Genomic DNA, 23537 nt, shown 5'->3' with positions numbered 1-23537 from the left:
GCGCCAGGTGCACGTCTCTCCGTTGATTGGCTACACAGCAACAGGTTGCGGGTACATGTTCTCCTCCCTGTAGTCTTCACACTACAGCTCTTCTTCTTCTTCTCCTTTTCATCATCGTCATCGCAGCCGGCAGGACAACAGCAGGCTTTGACCCAAAGCAGCATGACGACAGAAACCCACACACACGTTGCGGAGCAGGAGCACGCCGACAACACCAAGGTAACGCTGGGTTCATACATCTAAACTAGCAGCTCCGGAGCCCTTTAGTCACTTCCAGGGACTCCAGGTGATTTCTGTCTCATGGTGTAGTTTTCATCAGTCTTGTGTCCTCGCCTGCAGGATAGGGTCGTGAGGAGGGACGGGGTGTTTCGCTCCGTGCTGCGCGGCCTCTTCTGGCCCTTTGGCATTGTGGTAAGAGCAGCAGCTAAAGTTTAGCTACATTCAACGTGTTAGCTTAACACGCGACCTAACATGGCGCTCTCTTCTAGGTCCGGACGTACCGCGGGTTCTGGTGGGTGCTGGGCTTCAGACAGCCGCAGGAGAAGGTCCTCGTCACAGCCTCGGTCTCCAGCCCCGGACGCCAGAGCCTCGCCGGCCGCAAGCGCCTGCACCGGGTCACCCGCCTGCTGCTGTCCGTCCTGCCCCGCTGGGTGCAGGGGGCCCTGGGGTACCCGGTGTCCAGCAGCATTGGGCGCTCCCTCTCTCCAGGTGTGTGCTCTCTGTGTAGCTGCTGAATATTTGGTTTTCAGTCCTCTGGAGGAAATGATCCTCGCCCAGTGGTGCCTGACCTTTCAGCTATTATCTGAAGCAATTTTTTTCCTTCAGTCTAGTACATTACTTTTTCACAGGAAACCAAAGCCTTAACTTATGCATTAGCCATTGACACCTTTTTTTTTTTTGTGTGTGTGATAAAATGCATCAAATCATTGGAGAAAACATGCTATTCTCCAGATAATTCAAGACTAGTAAAAGATTTGATTTAATCTGAAGTTGGCTTGGAAATTCTTAAAGGCCACCAGTTAAGAATATAAGATGAACTTGATGAAAATATGAAAAAGCCATGTGAATAAAAGGCTTTGCCGCCTTATACAACAACCTCCAACAAGGCTGGACAATCCTCAAACTATATCTTGAACTGGTAAATTGCATAATAGGCATCAAAATGTGTTGGGAGCAGAGATCAGGTTCTAGATTTGGGTTTTAGTGCATCAGTTCCCAACTAGAGAAAATGTAAAACACTTGACTTGTTCCTTGGCTCATTGGTGTGACTTTGAAAATGCAGGTCAACGTGGTTTTCCCTACTCGGCAGGATCAGATTTGGTGACAGTATCCTTAAATGTACAACTTTGTGTGGAAGTATTGGTTACGGCATTTTAAAAAATTGGCTTGTTTCCCAACAGAAATCAGAGTCTCTCCTACTAAACCTTGCGGAAAGGGCAGTAAGAGGAAGCAGGATGAGCTGGAGGATGAGGAGGAAGAAGAGCACCAAACCTGGGTGGAGGCGCTCAATCAGGAGCTCGCCGATGATGACTCCCCTGAGGAGGATCCTGACTACGAGGTTGGTGCTCGTTTTTGCCTTGCCCATAATTTGAGGGGAAATGAATGTTTATCAGGACATGCTGAACTGTCACTGTAATCTATAGTATACATGAGATGGCTTGTACTTTACCAGCAATAGTGCAAAACTTCCAACTATAACTTTTTTTAAAAACCTTTTTAACAAGCTCTGTAATTGGAGGTAGACACATGGGGATCCTAATGCTGATCCTTTCTCAGCCCAGTACTGTAGAGACGGAGAGCGAGGAGTACCGCTCGCACAACAACACGGAAAGTGACATTGAGTTTCATGAGAAAGGCGGGGTCATCATTGAGGATGTCAAAACGGTAAGCGCCAAGTAGATGTACATTATAATAAACTGCATGTGTGGATGATGGGAAGATCTGAATGATGCTCCAACTTGGACTCTTCTGTTTTTAGGATGTTGAGCTGTTCACTCCAGCTGAAGTCTCTTGCCCTGCTGATTAATGTGTCATATTGACAGATGTATTGTTTCAGTGTGTTTATGTTTTTTTTGTATATTAATTCAATAAAACTTTATCCTCATGCCTTGAAATTGCTCTGGCCTCCACTAGATGGCAGTAATACTCAGCAAACAAGCGCTGAGACAAAATGTGAGGAAATGGAGCAGTTAAAGTTGCTTGTGTAGAATCATTAATGCAGCCTTTACTGCTTGCAAACTTAAAATGTGGGCTTATTTTGATATCTGTATCTTCTGAAATTACTGTTGGGTTGCTCTGAAATGTTCACGTGTTCTACTGCGTGACCTGAAGTGGTGATGGCATTATGCTCATGTGCATAAATGCGTTCCAGTTGTGCATTTTGTTGCATTTAATGTGTTGTATGGGGTTCACACTTTATTTACTTCATGGCCTCTGTGTTGGACATGTTTTTTAGATGGAACAGTGCAGATTTAAAATGTCAGGGAGTTTAGTCTTTTATACAAAAGCTGTGCAATAAAAGTCAGATTCACCAAATGAAACACTCAGATCTCTAAGTGTGAGTGGCTTATGTACTTGGTCAGTAAAATATTCATGCAGTTTTTCCCTTACATGCTTTGGAGTAGTTGCCCACTTCCCTGATGTAGATACAACTGCTTTTGCTCACTGGCACAGAAGAACCAAAAAACTCAGTCTGCTCGGAATCAGGTTTTTGGTTAAATGCTGACTTCCTTTCAAACACTGAAGATTCTTGAAGCTGAATCTTTAACCCTCATACTGAAGACGAACCAATATATGGTTGCAAAACTTCAAGCAGACATTGAAAGTCAGTGACCTTTTAAAAGCAGCTGTATGTGTTAAGAACTTGCTGTCTGTACAGCATTAAATATGACACAAGCTTTGGTTACTAGTCATTAGGACAGTTGCTGCTTAGTAACTCCGGGCTCGGGGTTTTTTTTTTCTTAAATCTTGTGCCAGCCAAAACACTCAGAGCAGAATTATGTTCAGATGTATGGGTAATGTGGAAAAGTAAGACGTTATCTACTCATGTCATTAGTTTCATCCTTCTGTAGCTGCTAAGCTAACAGTGAGCACCCTGCCTGAAGTGGATGCATGAGCTCTACCATGCCTGGGGGTGAAGGTAATGTGTTAACTTAATTTGGAAACATGTTACTTACCTCAGGGCTTCTGGAGACTTGGATTATGCCTCATAAGCTGCATGGATCCATTGTATTTTTATAAAAATAAAGTTCTTCAGTTAGGACCCAAAAAAATTCTGTCCCAAAGGATGACATGGATCCTATGTTTAGAGGACAAGTGATTTTTGTCAGACTTTTCTCCGGTGTCAGCATCAGGCCGAATTGTAACTTTTTATCCAAACAGAAAAATTTTATTTCTGCCGTCTTCTAACAAAGGTCATTAATCCACTGGTTCTGTCACGTGACTCATTAGCTGTTACTCTTAATGTATGACCTGCACATTAATGCTAGCACTGTAGACCTCAACCTATGTCACTGACAGTGGATAAACCAGTGCTATTTCTGATTTTTAAGCATGTGACTTTCAGTTGCCTGTCCATCCAAGCAGAAAATGAGATGTTATCACAGTGCTCACCATCCCACTGGCTCTCTGCTGCAGGTGAGGGGAGGCTGCTGCCATGTGGCCCTCATATGACCGGCGTCAGGAGAGGATGTCGAGTGTATTCTCAGTGCTGCCCACACAGCCGTACCTCCACTGTCCATCCGCACACACTCTGCTCCTCGCTGAGGGTGAGCTGTGTTTATGGGAGTGGGTGGCAGTGAAGAGCCCACCGATCCTCTTGAGAAAAAAAATGACTGAACCATCTCTCTCGTCCTTGTCCAACAATCAGCACCCACTCTCCCACGCTTGGAGATGAGGTGCTGCCACTGGCTCCATCTCTGCTAATACTGATGGTCACAGATGGAGATGAGTTAATTTTGGTCCTTTTGTTTCCTCTTGCATCAGGCTCAAACTTGTGTGCACGTGTTTTTCGCAGTTTTATCTGTTTTAGATGCAAATCACATTCACTTCATGTAACACTGTGCTGAGCTGTTATTATGTAGGACGTTTGAAGGGGAGCTAAACTGATTTTATGCATAAAGGTCAGTTGACTAGTCACGGAGAGAACTCAGCCTGTGAGAACACTTGTATAATGTTCCCTGCGGCTCATCAGAAGTATATGAGACTTAGAAGTGGCGACAAACTTGAGGCTTAGAAGATTTCTATTGTCTGATTAAAAGACACTTAGAGTTGAAATATGGGAAATGAAGGATCCACTGCTTGTAAAGCCTGAACTATAGTCTCAACTAAAGGGATATCTTGGCATCTGATGCAGCTCAGGGCACATTTTTGTGTTTACCCCCAAACCCAGTCCAAAAGAGTAGTAACTAAGCCTGACCCGAGCTCAACCGGTGTTTTTTATTTTTTTTTTAATTTTTTTTTTTTTTTACAGACATACCCGACTTGAGCCCGACACAGTTAATGTAACCCGAAGCACTGATTTTGTGTCACCCCAGAGTCCAGAGAGAATGAATGTTTGCCGCCGGGAAAGTAACACTTTATTTTTACTCTCTCTATATTTTTTTTTTTTAGTTTTATTTTTGATGAAAGAATTTGAAAGTACCATATCATTTAATGTGACTGAACCTGACCCAAACCCAGACATTGTGTCTAATCTTCTGTCCAGGTCCTGACACGTTTGGGTCGAGTATCCGATGCTGAATTTTTTTTACCTTTTTTGTCTTGTGATTTGAGCTGTCTGTGAACCATATACATGCAGTATGAGGAATGTTTTGGGGAGAAAAATAAGTATTGTTTTTTTTAAAAGTATGATAAATATTCAATCCAATAAGTCCCATTCAGCCTATGATCTAATTTTCAAGGGAGACCTGATGACATGTACAATAATACAAGAAAAAAACAAGAGAATCTAAAAACATAATGCAAAACAAAATAGTTATTAATAATACATACAAGTAAAAAAATAAAATAGACAACACTCCATTAAAGCCAGTGCTTTACTAAAAACAGATTTGAAAAACATGTTCCTAAAATGCCCTGAGGGGACCAAACTGTGCTGCAGCTGAGAAACTCTTTGCTAAATGCTTCTTTATGACTCTTACACATTTTGTTTATACTTCAGAGAAGTCTTATGCTAATTTATTGAAGACGGGTCTGTTTGTTTATACTGTTTGTCTCGGTCCATCCAACTTTATGTTGTCACGGCTTGTGAGAACTTAAGAATCATTTATTTTATGCTTTCTGTCTTGATCACTGCCATGTCTGTTGTTCCCGCTGCTAGATTATATAATGTGACAAAGGAAAAGTGGCAACATTTTCTAAAAACATTGAGCCTCAACACTTCTGAGACAATGTACAAACTTGGTTTTAAAAATGTGTCTTGGGTGACCAGATTGCAAGTTTACAGCTCTAAATACAACCGTAAACAACCTCCAAGATGCATCGTAATCCGATTACTCCATCCAGTCGCAGAGATGGTCACAACCACATATCTTTGTAGCGTAAAGACTAATGTGTCCTGATGCGTCCCGACAAGGACCTAACATGAAAATACATCATCTTTGCAGGATGCCGTGGTTGTTTTTGTGGCAGTGCGCCAAAGCTTGAAAAAGCAGAGACGAGCACTGATGTGTGTGATACAGAATCTAATATTAGTTCTCTGGAAAAATTGTTTATTTCTTAGCCGGCTTGTGCAAAACAAATGTGGTGCTTATCTGGCGACAGACTGATGTGACGGCTGTGGCGGGGCTCTTTGATCATCCCGCAAAAGGTCAAATAGTGATGAGCTGGAAACACTGACTGCAGCAAACCATTGTTTTCGTTATCGATTATTCTGACAGTTACTTTTAAGATTGATTGTTTAGTCTGTAAGATGTGAAAAATGCTCATCGTGATTTCCCAGAGCCCAAAGTGACGTCTTCAAATGACTTATTTTGACCAACCAACAGTCCACAACCCAAAGACTCTTTATTTACTGTCATAAATGTAAAAGAAAACAGCAAATCCTCACTTTCAGGAAGCTTGAACCAGGAAATATTTGACGTTTTTGCTTCAAAAACGACTGAAACTATTAATCAGTTGGTCAAAATAGTTGACCATTTTTCTTTCAATCACTGAATCGATTCATTGACTGATAAAACTGAGAAGTACATCCAGTTGTTGACACTGAGCTCCAGCTGCCTTCAAATAATTCCTGAAAACACTTGAAGTTGTTTTGACACTGAACTTTTCCTCTCAAATGTTTTTCTCCTCCTGGTGCTTGGGTGCAGAGGCAGCTGCCACCTTACTGAAGCAGGAGAGCACACATTGGTATGAATTAAATGCTTGATGTGCACGTCAGTGTGTGTGTGTGTGTGTGTGTGTGTGTGTGTGTGTTTGTGGGAAGGGCAGCAGCAGCAGCAGCACTGAGAGCTGGATACAGAACAGGAAGCGTTGGTCTCTGGGGGTTCTCATGGCTGTCTGAACGTTTGAAGGGTAGACTGCTCAGCGGAGGCAGCGATAGAGAGCATCGACCTCTATCTGTGGTGTTTGTAGCCAGCTGGAGACTGCCTTTAAACCAGAAGCTCTGTCTGTGCCTTTCAACTGCAAGGTGAAAATACGGCGTCTGGAAGGGGGCTATAAATTTCATGCACGGTCCCCCAGGTGAGCTGTATAGAGCGAAAGCTGCTGAGGCCTCATGCAGTGAATGCGGCGGCGGTGGTCTTGTTGTTCAGCTGCGTGCAGAGTGATTTGTCGAGGCGATCAGGGTGGATGCAGGGTGGTTATGCTGCAGACAGCGGGCGCTTTTATATTATGTCACAGCATTTTTTTTTTTTATCTTACCTGTTTCATGTGAGCAGCTCAAGTGTTGATGCAGCACAGATTGTTAACACCTCCGACGCACACACACACACCCAGAGGCTCGACACACTGCAGAGCCACAACTAGCACTTATTGTCACCTTGAATGAATGGCAGCCGGCTGCTCCCCAAGCCCCCCGGTCTGACCCGCAGGCTATTATCTGCTGCATAACAATGTGACTCTGTAATGTCGGCCAACAAAAGTGCTCAAACTCGCCGCCCTGCCGCTCACTCCTCCGCTGTAACCTTCTTTGCCGCTGAGCACAGTCACGTGGCGAGTCTCCCTTTACCTCCGGCCTAATGACCAGCTGTCCCCAAAGATTCCAAGAGCATCCATCATCTTCAGAGAAGTGGAGCAGGAAAAGAGGCATGAAAAATGAAGCAGACAGGTGAAGCCTTCAGTTACTCGCACACTTTGATGCCGCGGACGGTGAGGCCTCTCACAAAAGTTTCAGAAGTCAGATTTCGGGTAATCGATGTTGATCCAAGGCGCTGTGGAGTGAGCGGAGCGCCGATGGTTTGTGGATGATCAACCTCTACCTCAGGGCGCTGTCTCACGAAATCAAGTCAAGTTCGCAGCGCAAGACGGAATTGGGTAAATTTGCTCTGGAGGTAATTTGACACGGCCGCGATTTTCATTTCCTTAATGTTGGTTCTATCTCCTCACATAGCTTAACATGATAACCTGATGCTCTGAGGTATCACAGGCCGGCTCATCCTCAAAGTCCTCTTGAGCTGCCGGGCAGCATCGCCTCAGCTTCTCATCTGGATGAGTGTGTTTTACGTCTCGCCGGGCTCCTTGATCAATTCAGCAGGATTTAAAAGGCTTTGCTGCTACCTGTGATTGACCTCGTCCTTGTCTGTCCGAAGGTCGCCGACACCTCTGACTCTTGGCAAACTGCGCAGGGCCCTCAGAGTGTTTGAAGTAAATCCATACGCACATTTATGATGCTATTCTGAGACGGGGCCCGGAGAGCAGCGAGAGATCCGTAACGAGCGGAGGAGTCGGGGCATGCAGACAGACAGAGAGGCGGCGAGAGTGGTCTGTATGTGTCAGACAGCTTGTTGATCTTCATTCGCAACCAGGAGGTGCACTGCAGGTGGATGCCTCGTCTGATTTCTCCGACCTTTGACTCGCTTTTATTCAGTTTGTCCACAGCTGCTGGAGGAGCCCTGTCACTTTCTGTTCGCAAAAAGCCGGACTGAATGCGGTAGACTCGGAGGGGCCGAATGTCAGATATCAGTAGAGCGTCTTGAAGGCTCTTTTTTTTTTGTTTGTTTTTAAGTTAACTGTTTTCATGGTCTGCTTTGCACCACCGTTCGTACGGAACTGTTGTTCGAGCGTACTTATGTAACATTCGGCACATCCTTGCTCTCTGGTGGTGATGAGGGAGACTGTTCTGGCCACTGTGTCTTGAAATGAGCCAAAGCGTGATCAGTCACCGCTCACACCTCTGATGTTATTATCAGGCAAGCTCTTCGGGGCTAATGATGTTGACTTCATTTGAGGACCTACAAGGGTTACAGTGTTAAAGGACTTTATGCCTGTGTGTGTATTTACACATAGAATACTAAGTGCTATATCGTAGGCAGCTGGACTTCTTCTGAACTGAACAGAACTGAAGAAGCCTCTTGGATGACAGGTGAAACGTCTTCAAGAGACTGAAACAAGTACAGTCACTTACAATGTAGCACTTAATATTACCATGACCTGGATGACTGAGAACCGTCATCAACTCGTGTCCACAGAAACACGTGCATGTACAGGATTTTACAAGAACACACACTTTGCTCCAACAGAGTGAACATCTTCATGATGTTGATGAAGGGTCTCAGTCATCCAGGTCATGGTAATTCTAGCCCTAGCAACCCACGTGAAGGCCGGTTGGGTCAATGACCCACAAGTGGCCCTAATGACTCTGGAAGCTCACACTTGTCCTTAACAACACTCCCACTCAGGGTTTAAAAGCCTGCAATCCACTCCAGTCAGTTAGAACTGAAGAAGCCTCGAGTCAAGTCGCCTACGATGAAGCACTTAGACATTGATGATGCAGCTTCTTACGTGTTAGTAAGATTTAGAAAGTCCTGCAAACATTTAAGTTATAACAGCTGTTTTCAAACTTCCCAGTTCATCAGTATTTTGTTACAACATGCCGATAACATCATTTTTTTGTGCGAGCGTACAATGAATGACCAGTACAATAAGCCTCACTCAGGCTCATGTCCATGCTCATGCTCTTTGCTGCTCAGCGCCATAGAGAGTGCCCACGTGTCTCCTCCTCTATAAGACAGTGAGTGAGCTCTGTGTTAGGTTGAACTGTCTGACATTGATTAACAGATCCCTGTGATTGAATCTTAGCTGTGTTGCGAAGAGAGACGAGACCAACTCTGCGAGGAGTCGTCCCTTAACAATCACAGGAACTCAGCTCGCACCAGACTCCCGGATGCCTTTCGGCCCTGGAGCTGACAGGACAGAAAGGACTAGAATACAGTCCTTGAGCCCTCCTCAGAGAGTTAGTTCAGCCCAATTCCAACCTACTGTTTCCTGTAGACCTGTATATAATCCTGGCCAGGAGCTCAGAAGCTGGTCTGACGGGATTCTGCAGGCTTGCTGTGACCTTTCGTCTCTGCTGCACGGTGAACAGACCTCACCTGAACCAGCCACAGAATCAGGCTCGAAGGAATGTTTTGTGTTCTTCCGCACCGTCATACAGATGGACACTGACATTCTTGGTACCAGATTTAAGCCTGTGACTTAAAAAATAAATCGATTAAAAATGAAATTTAACTTTTGAATATGGACTAGAGAATCACTCAAAGCTTCTTGGTCTCACGGACAGTTTTTTTTACTTTTGAACTTTTCCACTCGGATGGCTCGTGTTCACTCGACCTGTTGGTTCACTTAATCATGAGCACTGAGCAGCACTTAAAGCTGCCTTGGGTGAGAACGTCTGCCAAATGCTGCAAATTTAAATGTGAAATTCGTTAATCTTTGGATTTATTCGGAACATTTTCAGACACCAGACACTCCATGTCATAACATCTGTTTATCACTCTGCAGTTTTCACTCTCTGCCTGTTTCTGAAAATACTTTATTTTTTTTTATATCTCATCAAGTGTTTTTATTGACAAAGTCTTTGTGATTAACATGAACACAAATGGTTTTACAGATGTTAGTAGTACCCAAAAAGGTAGTAAGAGAAGTATTCACAGTAAAATCTATTTATCAAAATATTGATAAAAAGATTGATGCAATAACCTGTGCCACATAAATTAATACGTGTTGCCTAAAATACCTTAAAAATATACTCTGAAGTACTTTACGCTATTAAAATGCACAACATGTCACAGGTCTCAAAGTCAAAGCTTGAAAAATATCAAATCTTCGAACCTGAAAAAAAAAAAAGAATCCAAGTGTCAGCACCTCAAAAACTGTACTGACAGCAGGCGCAGCTCTTGAATAAAGACACTTTGGCACTTTTCCCCTTGTGTTATCTCCTATCTGTCTCTGCAGCAGAGGTTGTGTCTGCACACTCCCGCCCAGCTTTTAAATGAACACCTCTCAGCAGGATTTAATCACAAATAGTAACCTCACAGGTTTATTTTTCCGGGTAAGATATAGTACGATATGAAGAAGACGGATGAGACTTCAAGATGGAAATCAGTGTGTACTCAGATGCACCCTGTTAATTTTTTTTTTGTTTTTTAATGAAAAAAGCAATTAAATTCGATGTTTGGGGTGGTGAGGCGAGACGACCCTCAGGTTTCCCTCTCAGTCAACCATGTCAGTGTTTTTTTTTCTATCTGGTTTCGAGAAACAGACACGTGTGGTTTGTATTCCCCGAGTGATGCTCTGAAGGCAGCTGTTTGCACTGACAGTCCAGCTGTTCGCATTTTTTTTTTTTAAGACAGATGATTTTAACTGTCACTTTCAGTTTGATTTATGAGACTGCTATGATCCTGACACAGATCATCCACAAGCAACTGCAAGATTTTTTCTTGAGCAGCAGCAGCTGGCCTCCATTCAGAAAGAGTCGCGTGCATGCAAGACTGAGTAAGAAGGAGATAATGTAAAAACAAGTTAGACAATAAAGTAGAAATCAGTAAGTAACATAAAGGATGTCTGTCGCAGTCTAACGTTTGTCATTAGGCAGAATGGATCCTGTTTATTTTTATGTTTACCGGTGCATAAAATAGCATTTAAATGTTGCAGCTGATCCAGACAGAACAAATTACAATTACTTATCATGCTGCTTGTTAGTGTAAGACATAAATATACATCAGATAACGTGATCTTTTGACCTGTAAGCCCACCCACACAGGTGCTTTCGCCTCGAGACATAACAGGGAAGAATTCTGCATTAAAATGTCTAAAACCAACTAAACCGGTGTTGTGTTCCCTGTTGAGTTGTGGACTTACACGATGCCAGATGCTTCCAACAATAATCAAACCAGAGAAATCCACAACTTTACTCGAGGTAGTGATGAATTTCATCAAGTGGATAGGAAGTCGACGAACGAGACTAATCTTACGTGGATAAAACTTTGTAACATTAACTCGTCAGATACATTTTTTTTTATCAGCAGTGGTGGTTGTTTAATTGTGTGTTCGCCATCAGTGAAGGCGAGTTTGAGCACAGGGTCACTTGTGTTTGTGTGTTCGCACTACTGGCAGGGGTTCCACGTCTGTCGGAAGCGACTTTCTGTGAAGCTCCTTACAAATATTGGTAGTAGCGGGCTGTGTATTTTGTTCCGATTCCTTTATCTCCCCTGTCTGATAAGCAAAAAACAAATGCATATCTCTTCGTGTTGCAAGATCTCTCTGCGTCGTCGTCACCGTTCCCTCCATTCCTCCCCTCCCTGCCCCCCCACTCACAACACAAACAACGGTGACACTTCAAAGAAAAACACCGCAATTACTGGAGTTTTTATTAGCTACCAGTGCCAGGAACAAAGTTGACGAAATATGAGGAAAAATACAACAGGAAGTAGGAAAGACAGAGAGCGAGAGAGACTGGTTTGAAGGATTGGATTCAACCTCAGGTGACTGGGGGATTCATAGGCGCTCTGCAAGATGCAATAGGTTCAGTGTGAAATATGTGCACATCTCGCAGATTTTTCCAGATCTAGTGCTGACCACCTGTTGTTTTTTTTGCAGGATCGACACAAAAGGGAAAAGGCTTTGTGGAGTATCGAAGCCCTCCTGCAGAGTTGGAACAGCCTTGACTCTATCAGACTGAATCACAGGAACCCTGAGGGAACATGCAACATTCAGAAGTGAGAAAAAAATCTCTGTTTTCTCTGATGTTTCAATCTTTTAATGACTGATAAAGTGTAGCGCGGGGACCAGCTGGTTCTTTGATAGTGATACTGCAGTCTAACTTTATACACGTTCTACTCTTGAGTGTTTTTGGGCCGTCAACCAGATCCTCCTGAATCCCCCACTTTCCTGTTCCCACTGAACACTGATTGTAGCAGCAGAGGGACTAATACGCTCCAATTACCAGCTGTCCAATTAACCCATATTTCTGCTGCTTCTTGTTCTGGTGGTGAAACGGTTTCTGACAAACAAGTAGGGTTTGTACCGGTGAAGCTGGCTGCAGAATGTAGGACAGATAAATAAAAAAGGATGGGGGAGCTGCGTTGGGAAAGACTTGGGTTGGGGAGAGGCTGAACATCCACCGCAGAGGATTTTATTTGCTGGAGCTTCAGATTTTCTGGCTCATGAAAACAGTGTTTATTTTGCGGTTAGATAACCTGATGTATCGCTCAGAAATTACACACTCTCTGTTGCTCTGCGTCTCCGAGACGCCGCGGTTTGTTTCGCCGTGTCGTTTTTTTTTTTTCTCTGTGGCTCGCAGTCTGCTGTCGTTTTGTTTGTCATTATGTTTCTCCCCGCAGCTCTCTGTAGCCCCGTGCTTTTTGAGAATGTGCCAGGCACGGCTGAGTGACAGCGGTGATAACATGCAGAGAGAATGTTAAGCTTCCTCTTAGTCACAGGGAGACCTCACACACACACACACACACACACACACACACACACAATGAGAGAGAGAGAGAGAGAGAGAGTCAAATCCTAAACCTGCATCTTTGATGTGCCCACTGGCACTAATGAGATTTGTCATCTTTTCTGATAGAAGAACTGCAGTACTTGTTCAGTGATTGTGTGTAAATCCACACGCACGCACACACACACTGGTGGTGCTCTCTCCGGCTGCACACTGACTGTAGTTTGTTGGACCTATCTGTGATTCAGCTCATTTCAATATGAATTTCCCTCTTGGCCCCGGTGAGATAATGACACAGGACATTATTTGTGGCCACAGGATGGCCTTGATTCTGAGTCGAACAGATGGATGGAGAGAAAGGTGCGGGGAGGCTCACATGTGGGTCCGCCTGTTATCGATTCAAGTGTTGTATTAATGTTTCCCTCAGACCTCCTCGGGCTCATGTCGGTGCTGATGATATCTGTGATTGGTGAGCCAACAGGAAATTAAACCAGGAGGAAACACCTCGACAGCACTTCAAGGTTGAGACAACTCAAAGGGCCTCGGGCCACAGAAAATAACATTTCCAACCCGACGTGCTGTTTTGGTCACATATTTCTTTGGTAACTTTACTGTCTGGAGACCTCAGCGTTTAATGGGTTTTCATTTCTCCTCACCTTGGCTGTCTGACTACTGGTTATTGGCCACAGTGAGTTTATACCTCCGATCCCTCAAAAGATTGATTTAACTGTGAGGGGCCATGAAGGGCAATAGCCCATTTGGCCTCTTCATTGCCTGTGCACCTGAACTGATGGAGAAAAACAGCCTCGGTGTTTGTAATTTGAATTTGAAATCAGGACAGAAGCGAGGCATGACACATGAAAACATCCAGAGAGAGCAGCGAGTGCTTTTAAAAACTGGCTCACGCAGAGACAGAGAAAGGGGGGGGGGGGGGCGGCGATGGAGAATGGCGTCAGAGTAGCTTTGTAGCATTAGTAGCAGGAACAGAACCTGGCAACTGTAGATGTGCTGCTTGGCTCCAGCCTCCTTACATAACGTAAAAAGCATGAAGAGAGAAGCTGGAGGCATGCGGGCAGGACTGATGAACTGCCGGGCGGCCAGGGAGCGGCCCCCTGATACCTGGAGGCACCAAAACGGAGGCCATTTGACAGGTCTAAAAATAATCAGGAGGTGAGAACGATGTGGTGACAGAGAGACTGAGTGGGAGTACAATGGGAACATCTTTCTTTTCTTTTGTTTTTTTTTTTACTCCCATCTCTGTGAAATGTATTTAGGGACCAAGAGATGCCTTTTGTGTGGATTTGATATAGCTGGTAATAATCTCCACCCAGGTCAGCTCCAGCTGACTCATCATGAGTTGCTGCAGCAGCCCACTGTGCCACCTTCCATTGTACATTTTAAAGGAGACATATTGTGCTCATGTTCAGGTTCTTAATTTTTATTTTGGGTTACTACAAGAATATGTTTACACGCTTTAATGCTCAAAAAACACGTCAGTTTTCTTATCCCGTCCAGAGCTGCAGCTCTGTATTTCCCCCTCTGTCTGAAACACTCTCTTCGTCTCTTTAAGGCCCTCCCTCTGGAAACCAAACCTGCGTTGATTGGTCATCTCATACACACCTTCGCCAATACTGTTTACAACAACAGGGCAGCTGTGCCAAATCAGTTTTTACAAGCCAAATCATGCAAATGTAGGACACACTGGCGTAGTGTGATGTCACAGAGTCACGGAATTAAAGGCAGGGCCACTGACGAGGCGTTTTAGGAGCAGTGTTTTGTGTGGGAGAGAGGAGCTTCTGTTGACCTTTTTAAATATCAACACCTCTTACATGCAAAATAACCTACATAACACACTGAGGGAAAGGGGAACAAAAAAAGCTAAAAAGCACGAAAAGTCTCCATAAATGATCGCATCATTTCTGATTTATAAGAGAGGACCCATTTTTTCACACTCTGTAATCACTGCGCTCTCTATCTCTTCCTCTCGCCTCCTGACATCCGTAACGATGTTTATGTGAACTGTGTGCATTGCAGCACTCAGCTTAACTCAACTGGCCACCCATCCTAATCGGCTCTCCTGGCCTGAGCACTGACAAGCTTTAAGCAAAAACCGAGCAGTGGTCAGCAGGAAAAATGAGCCAGTCACGGATATGTTCGCCCTGCGGTTGACCATCTGTGCTGTAACGTGAGTGTGTGTGGAATGCAAATGAGGAGGCACATGTACTCCCTTTGTGCGTTTCTAAATACTTTTCCTATTGTGCACAACATGAGCAGAGCATCTGAGGCCAAGGGGAGAACATGATCTCTCAGCTGTCTTAAAGCAATTATAAAAAATCCCATTTCTGAAATGTACACTCACTGATAACATTTTTTTTTTTTTTCACTTCGGCAAAGCCCCAGCATGGAAAATGTCGCCTTTTGTGTCCATCTAATTGGTTTTTATTGTATCTACCCTGGTTCATTTGCTTGTATCATCTGCAGTGATTCGGATTCCTCTTGTCTGAGCTGTTAGAACCAGCTGGAAACGTCAGAAAAGAGAAACATAACCCCAGAGCTTTCTAATCCACCCACCATCCTCTGCTGTGCCTCGATCTGCATACGATGTGGGAGGCTATTGTGTGAACCCGCTGATCTGATGCCACATTAAATATGGGCGCGCACACACACACAAACACACACACACATACACACACAACCAGTTATTGTTTAATAAAGGTACTAGAACTCTAATCAAGTGCACAGGAACAGATTATCTTGGTATGCTTTAACTGCCTGCAGTTCATTGTCCTGCATTAAAATGTTTCCACCAAACAGGAAATGAAAGGCTGTTGTTGTCATTGCACGAGAGGCAAATATGGCCAGAAGCTGAAGACACTCTGGGGACGTTGATGTACCGTAATGGAGCGCTTCTGCTAGCTTTTATTTTGCCTTTTCCTCAAGAAGCTTAAATGGAAATGATAGAAAGCTCAGAGGAGTCTTTATGAGCAATTGCAGCCTCCAGCGGCGTGCACGCTCTACGTTAACGTCCGACTTTTTATCTGCACTTATACATTGCGCTCGACCTCGCTGATTCTAATGCGAGGCCGCACAAAAAGAAAAGAGCATATACCAAAAATTGTGACTTATCTCGTCAATTTAACCCTGTTTTTTTCTCCCCCTCCTTTGCTAAGCTACTCCGCTGATTTCTAACTTACTCCTTTATATCACTATGACCGAGCTCCCATAATCCCCTCTGACACGTTCCACAGGCTGCATATTTTACATCCGACTTGAGGTTATTTTTGTCTTGGCTAAGAGGTTGCACAGAGTGGCATCACTTCACATCTGCAACTGAGCCTTACAAGGAAAGGAAGCGCAGATGCACGAGCCTGAAAAGATGCAGGATTAGTCTTGTAAAAATAAGATTTTTAATCAGGAGGCATTTGGAACTTTATGCACTGGATCTATATATTTTTGTTGGCTGGCATTTAGTAGTTTAAAGTCTCTCGCTCTCTCTGTTTGAGTTTTTTGTGGTAAAGGTGGAAATGAGCTGCAGCAGAGCGGGGCTCAGTAATCCTGCCCTCTATGGCTCCCAGCCACATACTCCTTATTTACTCCTGACAGCTTCAAATTGAAACTGTGATCACATTTTCCACTCCGTTCCTCAGCCTTGCTCACTTTTAGAGTTGCCCAGCATTGAAGTGAGTTTTTTCTCTCCCTCCTCCTGTTTCTCTCCCTGTCTCTTCACCCCGATATCTCTCTCATCCCCCATCTCTCTACAGCCTGGGCTTGCTCACAGCCTTCAGGGATTCATCAATAGCTGAACCTGACATCGTTTTTGTTTTCTCCAGCCGCTCTCTCTCTCTCTCTCTCTCTCTCTCTCTCTCTCTCTTTCTGTCTCTCTGAGGACTGGACAGTCCATTTGTTAAGATTGAAAGAAAAAAAAAGACAGAGTGGATTTGAGATTGGATTAGGAGAACAGAGGAGGGGAAGAGGTGGATTAATCAAGGCCGTCGTGTTTCTCTGGGTGACAGCTACGGACAGTTCTGTCATTACTGTCTCCTGCCTGCCGAGTAAATACAGCCTGTTTGTCTGAACTCTGTCGTTCTGAAAAACTCCCTGTTTGTACTCAGCCAATGTAGATTTACCTGGGGATTCCAGGAGGAATCCCATAACAATCACTGTTTAAACATTTGCTAAAATCTACACACAGCCTCTCAGTTCAACCTTTTACATTTAATTTGGTTACTTTTACTGGCACAGCTGCACATAACTTAACTTGTAGATATGGCGAGACTCCAGTGTTCACAGTGAGAGAGGATAATAAATTAAATCTATAGGCTGGAACAGATGGCTCTGTCTGAAAACACACACACGGTCTCTCTTGTGCTCTCTCTCTCTCACACACACACACACACACACACACACACACACACACACACACTTAAAGGGCACTGACATCTAATCGAAAAATGAGCTAAAAAGTCATCAATACCTCTTGCACTGTTGTTTACTCTCTGTTAAATCTCTACACACACACACACCCAAGCTTAAAGGTGTTATATATTCACACTGTCATTAACATGGACAAGCTCCTCAGGAAGTGTAATTAGTTACTTTTGACTTATTATGGCATTTAAAAGTAATAATATCACTTAACTTAGCACTTGGTCTATGTGGCTTTTTTTTCTATATTACTTTTCCAACCCCAAGTGATCTACAACCTGTGTAATCCAGCTCCTTTTTAACACTGACTCCATTTTATTAGAACAATAATTAACCTCACAGGAGGAGTAAACTCAGCCAAACTGCATTACTGCGAACACTGCAGTCTCTCAACCGGATGATCAGCAAAACATTTTGAGATGGCTGTTCTCGTCGATGAAATACAAATGTGTGGGTACAGCGTAGAATAAGCTTCTTCACTGTCCTCTTAATATCTCTCAGCAATTGTCTTGCTCTGAAAATCACTCTCGGTTGTTCACCTGGGGTGCTGTTTCACTCGCAGTAGATAGACACCTCATTGCGAGTTTTTTTCAATTCACGTTGCTGTGCTGCTGCATCAGACGCTTTAGTAAATATGATGCTGTATTTTTTGAGGTTGAAAATGCGACGGACAACAGTGTTCGTCTTTTACAGAGTGAAACTCAGATTAATGACGACGCATCCAGCTGTTGAAAGTCTCCCTCATCCTCCCTCCTTCGTTCAACTTTCTGGCTAGTAGCTGATGTGCCCTGCAATGCGTACACATCATTGTAAGACCTAGCTTACCTAGGACAAAAAAACAAATCACGATCTGGCAACACAGCACGCGCTCACGTTCAACGCCACAAATTCTCAGAATGACAGGGAACAGTAGAAGGTGCACTGATGCTAGTGACGTCTTCTTTCTCTATCTTTCATTTCAGTCTTGCTTTCAAACTCAACATCAACTTAATAATATGTGAGCAGAGATGAACGGAAAACTTTCCAAACACCAATGTTCTGAACATAAAAACGTGTCATAGTATCGCACCAGAATAATGAAAAATAACATGTAGGCCAAACCCACGTGTGACCTTTCCAACACTGCTGATTGGAGTGGATATGCATGACTACTGCAGAGTCCTTTGACCTGGGAAAATATGTCCTCTCCAGGGGCCACATTATGGTATTACGAGACAGGATGTTAGCATGCTAACTTCAGTCAATATTTCTGCACTACAACATAGAAGTCTTTGACAAAACAGCTTTAATTTCCATACATTCTATTAATGATTTTAGTCATTCTTTTTTGAATGCTTTAAACTGCATTTCTTCCAAAAAGCTCATGTCTATTCACAGTCCTCACTCTTAAAAGGATGACAGAAATCTCACCTTTACCCTGCAGCCAGAGCACTTACACAGGTTGGCCGTGACAGCGAGGCACTTTGTTTGAGTCCTGGCTTATTGCCCAGACTTGCTCTACCATGATGTTGTGGGCAGCAGATTGAGCGCTTGGCTTGACTTTACATTCCACATTTGCTGCCCCGGTGGCAGGCCAGCAAACAGTGATGAACATGGGAACCCTAATGGACAGCGGGACTCCTCTGCACATGAAGTTACTGCTCACAATAACTACATCAGTCAATGACAAATACAACCTTAAACATGTAAGAATGTGTTGATTTTGCACTTCAAACAAGTAGTGGGCAGCATTATCCCCAGAGTACACGCTAAACAGCTGCTAGCAGTAAATTATGTTAGCTAATTAGCTCAGTTAGCTGCACAGCTAGCAGTCCTATTGGGGAGGTGTCTGTGTGTTTAAACCAATGGTACAGGAGCTTTGGACTGCTGCCGGGGGTTACAGCGGGGAATGTGGAGAGCGATGCTGTAATGGGCACCAGGAACAGCGCAACATTCAAGTGAACATGGCCGGACCAGGGTTAAACATAGCCTAAGAGAGGATGGAGGCGATTTACATTGGCCCCAACCAGGACTTATCAATCACATATCTGAAATTACCAGGGGCTACACAATCTCCTACTATACCTGAGGGATAAAATGGGATTACGAGACAGGATGGGCCAGGGCTATCTGAGCATGCTAACTTGAGTAGATACCTCTGCCAAACAGTGAATAAACATCTCTGACATAAGTTCAAAACAGTTATTTCTTCAAATTCTCTTCATATTTTTTTGTTAATTATTGAATGTTTCAAACTGAAATTCTTACACATTGCACCTTAAAATTAGACAAATGATAGACTATATATCTAGATCTTTAGCATCAAAACAGAAAAATAAATGTTTCCAAAAGATTTGAGGAAGAAATCAATTAAATAGGGGAGGCACATTGGAGAGTATCCAGTCCAAGCCTCGTACATGGAAATAAGACGTATTTACAGAGTGTATTTAAAGAGTGTATTTAACTGTAGTAGTCGAGTGTCAAATCACTGTAGGAAGCACGTGTACCTTGTATACCAGAAAAAGAAATGGTCTAAATAACAAGAGATGAGTTGTTTGAATTTTAATTGTCTGTGGCCAAGGATCTCCATTTCACATCATTTAATATAACACCAGGAGGTCATCATATATGTAGGAGCCATATAGGACAAAAGTAGGCCTGTGGAAATAACATAATATGAATCTATAGCTAACACTTCATTTGCATTTATTGTAAAGGCCATTTTCTCCCATAAGCTTCAACTTTTAACATTTACTCAAGGCGCTGTTTAAGGATCCATTTAGCAAAATGTCAAGCTTGTTGCTTTAATAATGTCGGAGGCTTGTGCTGCCACGGGGAGAATAACAGTTGCGTCATGAATAGGCTGCAAAATGTGCACGTCAAATAAAGAAAGAAGCAATTAACTCCCTCCAGGTGACTGCACATCTTTTAAACCTAATGAGCATTTTGGTGTTGTTTCCCCTGTTATGCAGCTACATGCAGCCCTGCTTTGTCAGTCCAAGAACTACAAATCTTTTGGAGATTAAAATGAACCTTCCACCCCTTTTGATTTAATATGACACATGAATTCATGTAGCTTGGAAACTACATCCAGCTGTGCATCGTCGGTGAGATAAAGCTGATAAAGTATCTCATTTGTATACAATCTTTCGTGGCTGTGCAATAATCGGAACTATTTTTAATACAAACCAATGCCACGGCAGTCTGCTGTGTGTGTTTGTGTGTTTTCCCGAGTGTGTGTGAGAGAGACAGAAACACAAGGATGATGATGACCTGGAGCTACGAGTTTGTTAAAGCTCTGGACAAATAGTTTTTGACATGACAGTGACATTGTGTGATTAAGTATAATTTAGTTTGCACTTTGCTCGGCCTGTTTATTCTGTGTTGCATCCATGATGACAACATTCCTGCAGCTCCCTGCATGTCACTTATTCCTCCTCCATGGCAGCCGCTCGCCTCGCTCACTCCCTTTCTGCCAACCTCAGCTTTATTGAGGCACGAATCCGTGACTGATTTTCACCTGCACCTTCGTTCGCTGCCTCAGCTCATTCAGGGCTAAAAGCTTTATATGATGGATAATCTCAGCTGTTGTGTATTATCCTGGAGCCAAGGCCTCGGCCACGTTTTGTGCACCATCTTACTTAATTTATATTTCCGTCACCACCTTTCATAGATCACGTTTTCTCTCTTTGGTGTCTCCTCCTTTCACACTATAGTTTATCTGCTCGCTTTCTCTTACCTACACACACCTCTCCCTACATCTGGTTCAAAATTAAACATTAATTTAACTTTATGACTGAGTTATAAATAATTGCTGTGATTTAATTAGCTAAGCTAGCAGGGGAATTTACTCTCATCTGCAGGGTTTGGTTTAGTCCTGAAGCCTCGGCTTAATTAATGAATTCATATGCTGCCTCAGCCAATGTCATATACTATGAAATGCATTCTCACACACACACACACACACACACACACACACACACACACACACACACACACACACACACACACCTGCTACCTTCTTATTGCCAGGCAACAATCAATTATTTACCATTTCATTGAAGCTGCCTGCATGGCTGTGGATCTGTGGAGCTCAGCTCAGCATCCCGCTGTCAGCTACGCAGACTTGTGAAGGAAAAAAAGGAATATTTGTATGTCTGTGCTTCATCAGAGATCTGTCACAAATGTGTCCTCGTGTCTCTCTTGGTTCCTCTCCCTGCTGTCGCTGTGGGTGTTTTCTCTGCCCTGTGTGTCCCTGACATTGGCAGAGAACTGCCGGGGTTATTCATGTGACGCAGTGATGTGTGCAGCGTTCGGGGAGATAGTCCACATCCCTTTTGGGAGGCATTGACCCTCAACACTAAAGGCTGGGACCATTTCTCAAGTGCAGCACCGAGCTCTCACTCTAACAGGACTGACACTGACCCAGAAACACACAGTTTGCAGTCAATTTTATTTCACTGTTCTGTTCTGCGTCTGTGCACGTGTGATGGTGTGTGTGTCGAAGTTAAATGTGATGGCCGGTCAGATTTCAGCCCAGACATAATTTTTCTCCCGTCCCTTGCGGCTCAGCTGTAGCTGTGACAAGTGATGTGATGGACAGATGGACAGATGGACAGATGGACAGATGGACAGATGTTCACTAAATATATTACTAAAGCTATTGCTAAAATGGATTAGTTGCTAATTGAGTTTTGGTTGTTGAAGATACAACTGCTGTTTTGCAGGTTTTTCCAATACTACATTGCTGTAATATATGTGGCGGAGCTGAAAATAAGCCAGCTAGAGGATTACGTTGCATATTTAAGTTTTCATTTTGTAACTTCAGAGTCAAATCTGCTATTTTTTCACGAGGGTAAATTGCGAATAAAGCACTGTATTGAACCGCTTTTGGAAAAACAATAATTAAAGAGCAGCCCTGCGGTTATATTGCACCGCTTTGTCTCAGTTATGAAGATATTCCATTTAAGTTTGCTTTGATCATAATTTACGTTGTAAGTAAAATTTCAAGAAAGTTTTTTAATAAAGAAAAGACGGGCTTATTGAATTGCAGATGCGATTGGTTGATAGTTCTCAAAATCAGAACGACCCGGGAGCTGAACTGATCCGTTCAGCGACCGCATGGAACGCCATTTTCCAATGCTTGTTTTATTATACACAAAAGTAAGTTGTTTGTATTGATCGCACTGTTTGAATGTAGCATTTTCATTACAAAAACAGCCTGCGTCTTTCCATTACTGAAACCCTTTCAATAGCAATTTACATGTATTAATCCCTGTTTTTGTCCACATGTGAGCAGACTGTAACGTGATGTGACGGATGAGACCTTCCCCATCTCTCTTTCGTTTTGCCTTATCAAGCTTGCGGGCTGTGGAGTTCTTGGTGAAGGACTCTGCTCCGATATTGCGTGACAGGATGTGATTCTATGGATGTTTTTGAGCGCCTCCTCTCAGCATCTCTCTCTGCTCTGCTCATGGAGAGCTATACCAGCTAACATTTGTCACATCGAAAATGGGTTCCATAATTGATTTAAGAGAACTGTGCGCCACTGATGCTGGAAGAAAGTAGCTTCAAAGAGAGTAAATACCTCTGCTTATGTTGGTTTTGAAGTTGACAGAATTAAGTTATGTAAACTAGATATTTCAGGTAGACTTATCTGTTGTACTAAAGGTGTTGGCTGTCTGTATGAGAAGCCGTATAGACTGAAATACATACTTTTCTTGGCAACCACCAAGCAACAAACAGGCAATGAGAGACTCTCATGCAACAACATGAAGTATCTTTTTTAAACCAAGAACAGTCAGTTGAACAGTCCATTTACCCTTGGTAGTCTACTCACACAACAGGTACGGTTGACTTGGATGAAGTCATTTCAAAGCAACCAGTCTGGGAGAGCATCTGCTTGCTGCGTGACACAGGGATTTCCAGAGCCTGATTTGGCTGGAGTTTCTATGGTGAATAATTGGCTTGTTATCTACCCTGCCTGGGCCTCTTCTACATCTGTGGATGAAGTATTTTCAGCTTTCTGTTCTTTTGCATATAAATGAATTCAAAAGTACCAGCAGCTGGTATGATCCTCTTGACATATGCGTTTCGTCAGTATTTAGTTCTGTAAACCTACATGCAACAACTTAGGAAAGGGATCGCTCAGTCATTATGGACATGAGTGAATACCTAAAGTGACCTGTAACTCTCTCAACTTACATAAGTACATGTGAGTGCCAAAATAACATAGCCTTGAATGTCT

General features: G+C 43.4%; 2 protein-coding genes across 6 annotated transcripts in view; both read left to right on the top strand.

The window, feature by feature from the left end:
* The first annotated feature begins 54 nt into the window (after positions 1-54).
* Positions 55-2114, top strand: org (oogenesis-related gene). The gene is made up of 6 exons (XM_037116111.1): positions 55-219; positions 340-411; positions 489-708; positions 1401-1558; positions 1777-1884; positions 1979-2114. Exons 1-6 carry the CDS (start codon positions 163-165, stop codon positions 2024-2026), a joined length of 663 nt encoding a protein of 220 aa, XP_036972006.1. The 5' UTR covers positions 55-162; the 3' UTR covers positions 2027-2114.
* A 1370-nt stretch (positions 2115-3484) lies between these two features.
* The window catches only part of lingo3a (leucine rich repeat and Ig domain containing 3a), a 64874-nt gene continuing 44821 nt past the window's right edge, over positions 3485-23537 (top strand). For 3 of the 5 annotated variants that reach the window (XR_005077672.1, XR_005077673.1, XR_005077671.1), the window contains exons 1-2: positions 3485-3767; positions 12037-12155. The gene's annotated coding sequence lies outside the window, so the exon portion shown is untranslated. The remainder of the gene's footprint in view (positions 3768-12036; positions 12156-23537) is intronic. The other 2 variants (XR_005077670.1, XM_037114166.1) reach the window with 2 other exon arrangements.

Source organism: Acanthopagrus latus, chromosome 11 (assembly GCF_904848185.1).
Source record: "Acanthopagrus latus isolate v.2019 chromosome 11, fAcaLat1.1, whole genome shotgun sequence".
Lineage (NCBI taxonomy): Eukaryota > Metazoa > Chordata > Actinopteri > Spariformes > Sparidae > Acanthopagrus > Acanthopagrus latus.
The sequence above is the reverse complement of the archived record's forward strand: the minus strand, read 5'-3'. Positions and strand labels throughout refer to the sequence as shown.